Consider the following 12,927-nt stretch of genomic DNA (forward strand, 5'->3'; position numbering starts at 1 on the left):
GTCGTAATCATGATTCTCTTGTGCCTCTCCTTCCGTCTGCTTGCAGGGTGTCAGCACTTTTTAACTGGATCCAGACTAACTACATTAAAATATTAAAACAAAGATTTGTAAGAATATTGGGCAAAAAAATTACAAAGCAGGTGCTTAGCTGTTTCAGGGTATCTTATTAGCCTCTTCTATTTCTAGCTCATGGGCCTCTGCTGAACTTGAGGGAGCTGTCTCCCCTGCTGCTCCAGAGAGGGTGTGGATACCCTGACTGGGCCAGTAAGGGAATGGAGGGGAAGGTAGGGGGGCGCTGGTGGTGATCAGGGGGATGTTCACTGTATGGTTAAGCTTGCGGATTCTTCTATCCATCTGGCAAAAAGCATATATGGGGATGAATTAACTGTGTATCATCTTGTAACTGCATATCACACAGAACATGATTGAAATGTCAAATCTGCAGCTAAAAGTTAACAAGGAGCATCATGCAGTGCAAACACAAATGATATGTCATTTTATGACCCTATATAATTGTAATTACAGTTCATAATTATGAACTGTACAGATTGTGAAAATACAGCTCAAAATGGTGCATCTCAAAAACTAAAATGACCAGCAGAGAGGAACATTTGCCAATTATCAGTAAGACTTCACAGAAGGTTGCAGGGTGTAAAAACGGGGGGGGGGGGGGGGGGTAGTTTGAGGCTGGTGGAGTTTGCTACCTTATCGTCTGTACCAAACGTAGCTCTGCATGTGCTCCTTTCGTATCTGCCTGGGGAAGAAGGGGCAGTGACAGCAGACGGCCAGAGGGAGGCTCTATCCCCTGCTGTGACTCAGTGACACAAGTGACCTTCTTCCAGGGCTGATCCAGAACGCACAGTCTGTCACTGTGCCTCTCTCCACATCTGAAACCTTTAAGTGAGTCTCTCTGTCTCTCTGTGCCTCTCTCCCTGTCTGAATCCTTTAACTGACTCCGTCTGTCTCTCTGTGACTCTCTCCCTGTCTGAATCCTTTAACTGACTCCGTCTGTCTCTCTGTGCCTCTCTCCCTGTCTGAGTCCTTTAACTCACTGTGTCTGTCTCTCTGTGACTCTCTTCATGTCTGAGTCCTTTAACTCTCCCTGTCTGTCTCTCTGTGCCTCTCTCCATCAGTGTCTCTGTGCATATCCTCAGATCTGAGTCCTACAGTGCACTCTGTTTCTCACACATCTATCCTTGGTGGAGTTTGCTGTCTTATCATCTGTTGGGGCACGAGTGTCACAGGCGACAGATGGAGATTTGAATGTGCATCACTCTCTGAGATATTGGCACAAATGTGTCACGGCTCGAATATGGGAAAGTGCGGTTTTGTGGGCGTTTGGTTGTGCCGGACATGGGTGAAAGCTCTCACGTGCTGTCAGGGACTCCCACCAATCATAACGTTTGACTACAGAGAGAATAGGCTTTTGATTGGCTCATACAAGTCAGTGACTGACAGTCGCACATACGGTTCATGAAGCCTCAGTTTATCAGTGAGGCTGTGTGATATGTGGGAGCCAGAGGAAGGTGGGACGCAGCGAGCACAGGTGCGTGAGGGAGAGTGTACCTGCAGAGCTACACTCTGCCCGGGGAAAAGGCCTCCCAGCACAGGGCCGGTTCACAGCCCACCATGAGGATATGAGGGCAGGCAGGTCAGAGAGGAAGAGGGACTGAAGTAGAGCTCTCCTTTCCCCGGGGAGATGTTTTTATGCTGTGTCCCCAGTTTTGCAACATTCTCCTCCTGCATCATCACCAGCACACCCCACCGCTCTCTCTCTCTCTCTGTTTTTTTTTTCTCTCCCTCTGTCTCTGTTTCTCTCCTTCTCCATCTCTCTATGTATCTCTCCCCCTCTGTCTCTTTCCCATTCTCTCTGCATCTCTCCCTCTCTCTCTTCCTTTCCTCCCCCTCTCTCTGTGTCTCTTCCTCTCTCCCACTCTCTCTCTGTATTTTAACCTCTCTCTGTCCCCCCCGCCCCTCTGTATCTGGACCTCTCTCTCTCATTCCCTCGCTCTCACTCCTACTTTGCTCCTGCACCGCTGAGCTCAGCTGAAATGATAGGAAGGGAGGAGGAAAAAAAAAGAGAAAACTCCTGCTCTTTTCTTCTTGCTCTTTTTTCTCTGTGGAAAGGGGGTCAGTTGAGAGGAGGCGGTGAGGAGTGCGAGGGTGAGACGCTAATGAGAGCTGAAATGTGATGTATACCATTACATAAACAGAGTGGGAGGAGGGGCTTGTCTCCCTGGAGACGAGGAGGCTGCGCTGTCCTGCCGCACTCGTCTCCCCCTCTTAGCTAACCGCTGCTCTTTCTGTCTTTATTTATTTATTTACTCACTTGCTTACTTATTTATGTTGATTCCAACAACGTTCGCAGAACGTTAGCTATCATTTTAAGGGCGCATCAGAAGAAGTTGCTCCCTGAAACGCAATTTTATGGGGCGCAATGACGGTTCGGAGCGCATTAGTGTTGATTCTTCTTAAGTTGTGGGAGTGTTAGCAAAGAACGTCCTTCGCACTGGAACTGAAATGTTTGGATGCTGTTTTACAGTTTAAGGCTGCGAGTCTTCTCGTGTTTTCCACAGTGTATAGGGTTTTCGTGCGAAAGATCTGTAAACACCCTCTCGCAGATTGCGTTGACGTCACTTCGATAATTGTGTGACAGCGCATGTGTTCTGTTGCAATGTAATCACGCTTTTTTCGAGTGTGACATCGTCTGTGTTCTGTCGCAATATAATCATGCTTTGTCTGAATCAGAAACAATGTTCGGATTACTTGATTGGTAGAGAGACTAGTCAATTAGTCAGCCAGTTATTAATTTCTTGCTTTCAAATACAAACAGAACTGACGAAAGCTGCTATCGCTGCTATAATTTGTCTAACTAACAGAATGATGCAATGCCACTGATTGTATAGAAAAACACAGAGAAATAAATATACTGAAAATAAGCGCAACTACTTTGCCCATTCAAAATGTAACGAGGGAGCATGACTTTTTCATCTCGATATTAGTTTGACTGAATGACATTTGTATTGTTAAAACTGGTGAATGTACATCCAATGTATCCTGCCATTAAACTGTACGTAACGTAGCTGTAGCAATATGTTTCTTTTTTGGCAAACATTATCATTAATTATCAAGAAACAATAAACAGAAGAGAAACAGAAATTAAAAGACTATAAACAAGATAAAGTAATCACATCAAAGAATAATTCAAACGGTGGGCAAGAACAACACAAGGAGATAACGTTATTCATTAGTGTGATAATTGCATTTGGAGCAGGATAAGCAATGTCAATGGATCTCATTAGAGATGTAAGAGAGATGTAAGGACGCGTATTAAGAAAAAGACACAACATTAGCAAGTATGTATTATTTATACTCAGACGTCTGAGAGGTTGAAGCTGCTCACTATACTATTCGAAAGGAAGCATAGATGTCATGCAAAACGAGGGACCCCCCCCCCCCCCCCCCCCCCCACACACACACACACACACACATAAACACACACACTCTAACACACAACCACCCCATTTGTGATTCAGTGACATTGTGCAAACACGAAAAAAAAGTCAACAAACATGTGCATCATACAGCTCTCCGTGTCTGACGTCATAAGTGAGGGAGCAATGAGTTGTCTCCCCTTATAAATATGTGCTTAAAAAAACTAAGCTGTTGTAATTCTGTCTATATATTGCTGGATATATACTGTATGTATAGTTATGACTGGGTCTCATTACACAACACATCATACACACATACTTTTTTGTTGGATGTAACTACATATACACTATATAACTATATATGTAACTATATACACACACACATATATAACATATATTTGCTGTAGCAGACACTCTTATCTAAGGTAATGTACATGAATTATACAGACAGACGTGTGTATACACATGGATATTTACTGCAGCAATAAGCTTAAGTAACTTGCTCAAAGAGAGTGTTACGGTGTCTCCATAGCATAGCACACCGTCCCGTAAGGGCCCCCTGCAAAGCGACTGAACAATGGGCAGAGGAGACGCGTGACCGCAAACATGCTGACACAAAGGGATCGGCGAGAGCGAGCGTGTGGGATGCGCAAACAGCGCAGCTCTAAAACGTCACTCATTATGTCTGCGCGATCTCTGTAATGTGCCCTAAAGTGCGCTGTCAGGGTATTCACACGGTTCGGCATTAACAGCGAGTGTTTGCGGCGGTTCACGGCGATGCTGTCTTTAAGTGGGTCCATTTAGCTAGGCCTATCGCAAAGCTGCGGCATTGCCCTGCCATTGTTGTTTTCTCTGAATGCTTCTGCAGGTGAGAGGCAATACCTGTATTACCTGCTATCTCCTGATGACAGACCTATCTGAAAACACACGCACTGTATAGACTGAAGACAGATGGTTAACCGCATGTCTGACACTCACTTCTGTTCTACTGCAGACTCATCTGGAGAAAGGGGCTCACACAACTTTGTGAACATATAGACTATGTATGTTTACTTGTATGTGTTTGTGTGTATGCATTAATGCTGTGTGTGTGTATACACGCTTGTGTATGTATGTGTGTGCGTGTGTGTATGCATGTGTGCATGCATGCATCTGTGTGTGTGTGAGAGTGCGTGTGTGTGTATACGTGTGTGTGAGCTCTTTCTCACAGAGAGCCCTGCTGTCCAGCTTGTCTGTACCACTGCACTGAAACAGCATTCTCTCACACACTGTGGCTGCGTGACACTTTGGCAAAATCAGCACTGCAGGAATGTTGCCTTTGCATTCAGAGTTATTTGGGCGCACTCCAGACAAACAGACCTCCTCATACGGCGTGTCTGCGTGTCCCAGTACGCAGGGGGCATACGTGCAGCTCTGTCCTCTGTCCCTGACGAGATGGGAGCACCCAGCCCTCAGTGGAACACGCTGTTCTTTCTCTTTATAATCTCCAATTTGTCATGTTTTCTTTTCTTCTCTGGTAATCACTGCCTCTGTGCTCTGCTGAGGGGCAGAAAGAGTGTGTGTGTGCGCGCGTCTGTGTGTGTGTGTGTGCGTGGTCCTCACAACAGCCTGTGTGGTTCTCACATCAGTGTGTATAATCCAGGTCCACAGTACAGCAGCCCACGTCATTCCCAGTTCAGAGGTGGAATCTGCTGTTTCAGTACAAGCACCTACATGGATCACCACTTACTGCACCAAGACGCCTACAGGAGGACAGAGATGGAGGGAGGGAGGGAGAGTCGGAGAAAGAAGAAGGAGGGAGGGAGGGAAGAGCAGGAAAGCAAAGTGGGTCGGGAGACAGAAGGCTGGAGAGAGAGAGAGGTAAAAAGGGGGAGAGTGGGAGATGGAGGTGAAGGAGAGAGGCAGAGGGGGAGGAGGAAGTGCACACACAGAGCCCAGGAAAAGAACATTTTATAACTCTCCATCAAGTAATCCACAGGTCCCTCTCTTTTTTTCTGCAGCAGGGGCCTCTGTGTGTTTTGATCTGAAAACCTTCAGTATCAGGTTACGTTCTTTTCTCTGTTGGAAAAAAAGTGTCTTGTGCAGCATGTTTTTAACTTCATTCATTCCCAGGAGAAATGCAGCAACACTGTAGCTTTGATTCCATTGTTCCCTGCTCCGCATACCTACACCACTGGAGTACTTTGATGCTTAGAAAGCACATAAAAAGACAATGGAAATACCTTTCCACACATACAGTGTATGTATAATGCATTCTCTGCATGGAATGCAACACACCTGGCAAAAACTTGTTTGACATCCTTGCACTTTAACTGAGCTCTCTGACAAAAAATCAATTCAGAGAAGTGGAATTTGCCCCACTGTCTTTCATCTCTGCCTATCTGAAAACAAACCGATTGATCCACGCTGGCGATAACCCACTGTATTGACAACGTCACCCTTGTAATAAATTACTGTCACTGTGAGAGTGCCCCTGTGGGACGGCTCTTGTGTAACCTGGAGCACTGTCCTCTGCCTAAATTATTCCACTATGAAATTCAGCTGGAGTTAAATCGCCAGTGTGGGCACTTTACCCATAATGCCATGGGGAACAGAAGGGGAGGGGTTTCTGGTCTGACCAGGCACGAATATGCTATATATGTCTAAGGGATCTTCACTGCTCCCAGATCAGAGCTGCTGACTCAGTGCTTTTGTTAGTACATTTAGCCAGCTTCCACAGCTCATGAACACCTCCTTTTGGAAAGTGCTGAGTGAAAGGGCTTACGTGTTATACAGAGAGAGGGCTGATGTGCAGGTTTGATCCGGTGTGTTGACACAAATTTTCTTCATGTTCTCATCCAATCTTAAACCAAACTGTCTAATCCAATGGAGCTGCTGTAGGTGCAGGGAAGCGACTTGTCGTGTTACTGCAGCTCATAGAGAGGAAGGGCCACTCTCCCGTCACCTGTACCCTTCCTGTAATGGGGGGGGGGGGGGGGGGGGGTCAGACAGAATGATACTGAGCTTTAACGCAGCTGGTACCCTGAATAGTTCACCTCATGAGCGTCAAACTTCCTGGAGAACCGTGTTCATGCTGGCCTGTGCTCCAACCTCTGCTTTCAGTAAATGACATGTCACATCATAAACTAAAACCCATGCACCAGTACTACAGAGCTAGACTGCTGTAGAGCAGCTGCTACCACATGCTGCTAACACATGTTGCTAGTATGAAAAGCCTCGCTGGTGTGCTTGTGCCATTCACATCATGACTACTGGTGCATCCTGAAAAGCTTAACCAAGTAAATTAGGCAAGTTCCAGATCTTCTCCCTGGTAATGATGTCAACACTCACGCCTTCCTGTTCTCTTTAAAGCGCTAATGCTGTCAGACCCGGGGAGGGAAGGTAAATTGGCTCCAATTAAGATAATGGTTAGGTGGACCAGGTGGTTGAATGACTGGCTCGACAGAATGGCTGCCCTCCATAGCCAGGTCTTTAAAGCCCTGCAGCAGCAGAATGGTCAGAACACATGAAAGAACATCAAATTCCCCATGAGGGTCTGCGTTCCCCACATGTACCTGCTGATCACTGCATGCGCCCCTCATAATTCCAGAATTTTCCGCAGCTCACCCTCAAACTTTTCAAATCGCCTTTTTTTTTTTTTATTGAGGGGAGAGAGGCACGTCGCGTACTAAAGTCTCTGCATTTCAACCTTTAATTAGTTCATTTCATTCAAACTCCACACCCCCCTCCTCCGGGATTAGGCTCGTACTGAGGCAATGCTGCACTCTGAGGGAACAGCTCCTAATCCACAAAGAATCTGCAGTGATTAATTAAAGAGAGGAGGCATTTCACAGAGACCAGAGGGAGCACAGAGACAGAGCCGGGAGGGATATGCTGGCTGCGAGTATCAAAGTCACTGATCCACCTTAGCTGAAGGTCAGCTACACCTATGGAAACCCAGAGGAATTTTCAGATACCTGTCTTACTTGAAGGTCAGACATACCTGAGGCATTTCGGCTGACCTGCCTTAACCATAGGTAAACTATACCTGAGATGAGCTGGAGGAGTTTCCACGATCAGGTGACCCCAGCCAACAGCATAGTGGCATACACCACATGTGGCAGTAGTCTGGCCCCAAATCCAGGTGAGTAAGTGCATGTTTATCTTGAAAAACACCAAAGCCAGGAAGTCCTTAACAATGCCCTAAACAATGCTTGCTCCTGGCTATGCATGGTCTCCTTCCCATATAGATAGGTCACACTAAATAGTAAACAATTACCTCCCTTGCTGTGCACCAGATCCACATGTGACCATCATCATTGTCTGTGGTCATTCTATGGTGGCCTTTCCATAACAGTACAGACAGAAGCATAAGGGTTTGTGTTCCGTCCACAATCAGTGGTGTGCGAGTGAAATTACGAACACGGGGAGCAACCTTGCTCATTTACCGACAAACAAAAGCTACACGCGCAGGTCAGACCAAAGAAGCTGGATGATAAATATGACCTGGGGTCGGCCACTCTTACGCAGTACAGCAGACACAATCAGCTGAAGTGCCATATTGTACCACATTAAAAAAAATACATACAATCAAAGGGGGGGGGGGTCTCACTGTAAATGTGGCTTGGGACTTCAAATCAAACCTCAGTCACGTCAACTGTGTGTGTCACATCATTTGAGAGGGGGTGTTGGGGACTCCTTACCTTGTATGCTTATTTCAAACTCCTGCAACTACTGTCTTGTTTGGGAACCCTCTGAGGACGGCACCCAAACAGGGGGCAAGCATCTGTAAAAGGAATGAACCACTGGAAGGAGAGAGGGAGGGAGGCCAGTGTCTGTGAGAGTGAGCAGACAAAGGAACGAACGCTCGCACCTGTGAGGAATCGGTGAGCTGCATGACAGGCTTAAGGGAGCTGATAAAAAGGGAAGAGGCCGGCGATGGAGGAAAGAGAGGAAAGAGGGCCCCGGGGTCACAAATCATACGTACAACTGAGCTTCATCTCTCTTCATTTAACTCACTGAAAAGAGCTCCAGCAAGCCGGCTACGTCTGCCCAAAATCCCTGCAAATCAATGGCCCGGCTATCTAGCAATCACTGTAATCTTTACTTTCGGGGCTGTGTCTTTATCTGCGTGTACTTTTCCTCTCGCTGATGATGGGGAGTACAGTGGTGTACGCAGCGCGATAATCACCTGCCGTTTAGTGGTCCCCCAGCTGTATTGGTTTACCCTCCTCTCCTTAGTGCACACAATTTGATTTGCAGATTAGCACCTGTCTCTGTAGATAGTGGGCTGTCTTCAAAGGCGAGGTGATACTCCCACAGCAATCATTATTAGCTCAACAGTAGTAAAATTCAGGCCACCCATTAATTTTTACCAGATTACTGCCAGGCCAAAGACCTTCCTGAAGGGAACAACAGCAGCAGTGTCCCGCTGGAGCTCAAAACTGCAACCAGCAGATCCCGACCCATTCCGGTGCATGGCCATTCCGGTTTGTGTGGTAAAAATGTGGTAAGTACAGACGGGGGCACACACAAGAATGCAAGATCGCTTGTGGCAGATTTCTCTGCATTCTCCGTAACTACAGGAAAGGCTTGACGAGAAGGCCATCTTAACTGAGTTATGAGAATCACATTACACATGAAACCACGAGACACATCACACTGGAAGCCTTCCATCCCCATCCCCCCGACTCGGTTAAACTGTTCCGGTAGTTTGAAATGCCCTGTTCCGCCCTGCATCGATTGGGATGAATGATACGTTTCCGAGCGTTCGTAGGTCTCTGGCAGCTGGAAGACGGAGCTCTTTGTGCCAGGAATGCCGAGCGGGCTTAGCCGTTTCATCACACCATCAGCACTGTGCAACTAGTGCTTTTTGTAATGGATTTGGAATCGCCATATCCAGACCAAACAGCCCCTCGAAAAGGCATTAATTAACCGCCCACCACCACACTGTGAGGTGGGCGCAGAGAGAAGGCACACCTACTTCTCTTTCTGAAGGTGTGGCTGATCAAAATGCCAGATCATGGGGATTCCTGAGCCGTGACTGAGAGTTAACCCTATCAATACCAGCCAACCAGGACACCAATGTTTTTCTTTGTACATTCCAGGTTAGGAGTTCTTGCCTTTCAGGCCATCATCTGATAAGGCGCTCGTAGGGCAAGTTGCTGTCTTGAGATCTTTATCAATATATTAAACCAAGAAAGAAAAATGCATGCACCAGCTCCTTGGGTACTGTAAAGACAAATAACTAAAACAACAGCCATAAACCAGTGTATATTCGGCACATGGCCTATATGAGTCCGTGAAAGGAAAGGCTGTTCATGACAATGTAATTTTATAGCTTGTTTTAAATAATGGCCACTAAAAAATTTTGCATTAAAGCTGATCTTTTTTCCCCTAAAATCTGTGGATGGGGTCTACACGCCATACAGTGATACAGTATATTTGGCAGTATGTATAGAGAGTGACTGTCCAAAGTAAAATATAACAATGCAATAGCACAACTGAGTCCAACATGCACGTAAAAGGTTTCTCGATAAACAGCCTGAACATGGGAGAAAATCAAATAAAAACAAATAAATGATTAAACTAAAATAAACATTATGGCTGGGCTGACTGGCTGACTTACCTACACCAGGCAGAGGGTATCTATCTATATGTTCTGTACACTGCAGCTGACACCCATAGGAGGAGACAGGATTTCTAATGGCCCATGCAGCAGGACAAACATTTCACCATATTACTGACAGTTATTGAGACAGAGCGGTTTGCATATTCCAGTCCTAGTGTGAGTGTGTGCGTGTATGTGTGGAATGACGGGAGATGGACGTTGAAAGGCCTAAATTGATGCAATAATGTCCATGGGTGGGAAGTGTGGTTCAAATACAGATGTTGCATTAAATTTGGCTTTAGCAACCTGTTTGGATCTGCTTCCATTCATTTTTCATTGCATGGTGATGTTCACGCGCAAGTTATGGTGTCTTTCAACTGTCCTTAAAGGTGGCCAGTCTGAAGCTTTGCCCAGACCCTTATCCTAACTCTGACCGTGACCGATTTTTAAAGGAGACCCGATCTGATCCTTCAGCTGTTCCTATATTCAACAACAAACACTAAAAGAATAATTATATAACACTATAAAATATCTTAAAACTTAATAAAACGAGTTACAGATGCTTAATTTCCAGGGATAAACTGTTAAAACCGTCTTTAAGGCCTCCTTGTCTCAAGACTAATCATTTGCACAAGTCAGCTACTACACTGCTAGACGACAGCGCTATAAACCATCAGTTATTACTGAACTGGACGCGTTAGCTTAGTCTACTGATAAACTTATGTTCGAGAGTTCACCAAATATGCCGAAAACGAAGGCAGTGCATATCGCATGGATAGGAACAATACAAATACAAATAAAACACAATCTGAAAATTAAACTGAAAATCATTTGGTTATGGTCACTGGACGCCCTCTCCGTAATTCCACTTCGAGCACTGACAGCTGTCTCTACGCAAGGAGCCGCATCAAATCCGATTCTTCCGTGCAGAAAATCTCGCGTTGCTGGGCCGCTTAATTCTCCACCCCCTGCTCCCCTCCCTTTCCGTCTCTCTATTTCTCTGTTTCTGTCTGAGCGCATGAGTCTCGGAGGGTGCTCTCTTCCCGAAACCCGAGCGCAGAAGAGTCACCGGAGCGAGAGGCGATACCTCCCCCCCTTGGAACATGGCTACGATCGCAACCTCCACCAGGTTCACAGACGAATATCAGCTCTACGAAGAGCTCGGAAAGTAAGCGAGAATAAACGCGCCGTTTCTGCCTTTTTAACTTAGTTGCTTTCGGTATCTCTGTTGCCTATCTGTATGTGAACAGGACATAGAGGGTTTTTTGCAAGTCAAAAAAACAGAGGCAAGCTAGACGAGAGATTGATTGGATCCAGTTGTGCATCATATATTAGCCCAAGTAGCAACCAAGTTACTTGCTTGCAATATATATATTTTTGCAATTCGTATTATGCTTTCGTTGGGGCTTGCGTATAACTACACGTTTGTTTTATTTGTTTATCTCGCTGGAGATTATGCACAGTTTATCTTAGCCTGCTGGCTAACGTTAGCTGTACTTAGGTAGGTACCAAAATGCTCAGGAAGCCTTTTCACAGATACGACATATTTATCATTCAGTTGATATTTGCCTTTCATTCTCACCCTAACCCTCTACTGTGTTTTAGCTTTTAGCTAGCTAAGTTGGCCAGCTACCTATTTGCAAAGCGCCACGCACAGTGCCTGCAGATATGTGTAACAATAACGTTAGGTGCTCCTATCAAAGTGTGCTACATAACGCACATTCAACGGGAAATGTAGCTAGGCAGATCGCGTACATGTTTTATGTCAAATCTTTAAAAGATCTGTCACAGATTGCGGAAATATTACACCGTTTTACACTCAAATGTTGTTTCTAGATACCTGTACGTTTTCTAGCTAGTTTGCTATTCAGCTATCTGTCGTAGGGTATTAGAAGGATTAACGTTAGCTAGGTATCACTAAGTTCGGTACATGGAAATCTTGATGGTCATGGCGTGGTGACGAATTTCTTAACGACTGATCTCACTTTTGGAAAAATAATTTGGGTAGTTGGCTAGTTTGCCAGCAAAATAATGATAATAAAAAACACCCTCTTCTGTCAGTTCTACTGTCTTACTTAGCTAGTCGCCAATATTCCGTCCCTGTCATCCTCTCTTCTTGATCCGGCACCATAAAGCCCCTTACCGTTGCTGTCAAAGCCAACTCAACCACCGATTGCAACAGAGAAAAGGAAAAAAATGTGTTGTATTTATCGTCGACTGTCTGTAAATTGAAATGTCTTTTTTAACATTTTGCCACAAAGTCAGGATTAAGAAGTGTGAAGGAATTCACAGATCTGCGTTATTGCTGTAATATTTTTCTGTGCGTCTACGTCGGCAACGATCCGCATTCAGTGTGTGTGTCAGATGGAGAGAGAGGGGGAATTGCATATATCTCTTTGATTGGGGAGAGTTTCATTGTTTAATTTCTGCCTTTTCTTTTCCCGTTATACAGGGGTGCCTTCTCTGTGGTCCGGAGATGTGTTAAAAAATCAACCGGCCAGGAATATGCTGCTAAAATTATTAACACAAAGAAACTTTCGGCAAGAGGTAAGACTGATGGAATGCGTTTGGATTGTGGATTATGTTATAGCCACATCTACAGAATCGTGTCCTTTTTGGTCGTTTAGGATGTTTTAAACGAAGAATATACGGATTTTTGTACACAAACTGGACTGGCGATGGATAACTGTTATAGTGCATGGATATTTGTGTGCTCTGCTGTAAATGCCAGTTTATCTGGGTTGCATGTGGCGTGTCTAGTGCATTTGGTACAATACCTACACGATATAATGAACGGCCTTGGCAATCATTGTAGGTTAGTGTTACGCGAGCTTGTCCTAAAATGCTAAGAGGATGTGGTCGTGCGTATTCCAAGCCACAGGCATTTCCAAACCGCTGCAGTTA

At 45.4% G+C, this 12,927-nt stretch overlaps 1 protein-coding gene across 9 annotated transcripts in view; it reads left to right on the forward strand.

The window, feature by feature from the left end:
* Positions 1-11,033: 11,033 nt before the first annotated feature.
* The window catches only part of camk2g1 (calcium/calmodulin-dependent protein kinase (CaM kinase) II gamma 1), a 73,494-nt gene continuing 71,600 nt past the window's right edge, over positions 11,034-12,927 (forward strand). For all 9 annotated transcript variants that reach the window (XM_036530676.1, XM_036530700.1, XM_036530682.1 and 6 more), the window contains exons 1-2: positions 11,034-11,191; positions 12,476-12,570. In XM_036530676.1, coding sequence (XP_036386569.1) covers positions 11,127-11,191; positions 12,476-12,570 — 160 coding nt within the window. In that variant the 5' untranslated portion in view covers positions 11,034-11,126. The remainder of the gene's footprint in view (positions 11,192-12,475; positions 12,571-12,927) is intronic.

This window comes from Megalops cyprinoides, chromosome 1 (assembly GCF_013368585.1).
Source record: "Megalops cyprinoides isolate fMegCyp1 chromosome 1, fMegCyp1.pri, whole genome shotgun sequence".
Classification (NCBI taxonomy): Eukaryota; Metazoa; Chordata; class Actinopteri; order Elopiformes; family Megalopidae; genus Megalops; species Megalops cyprinoides.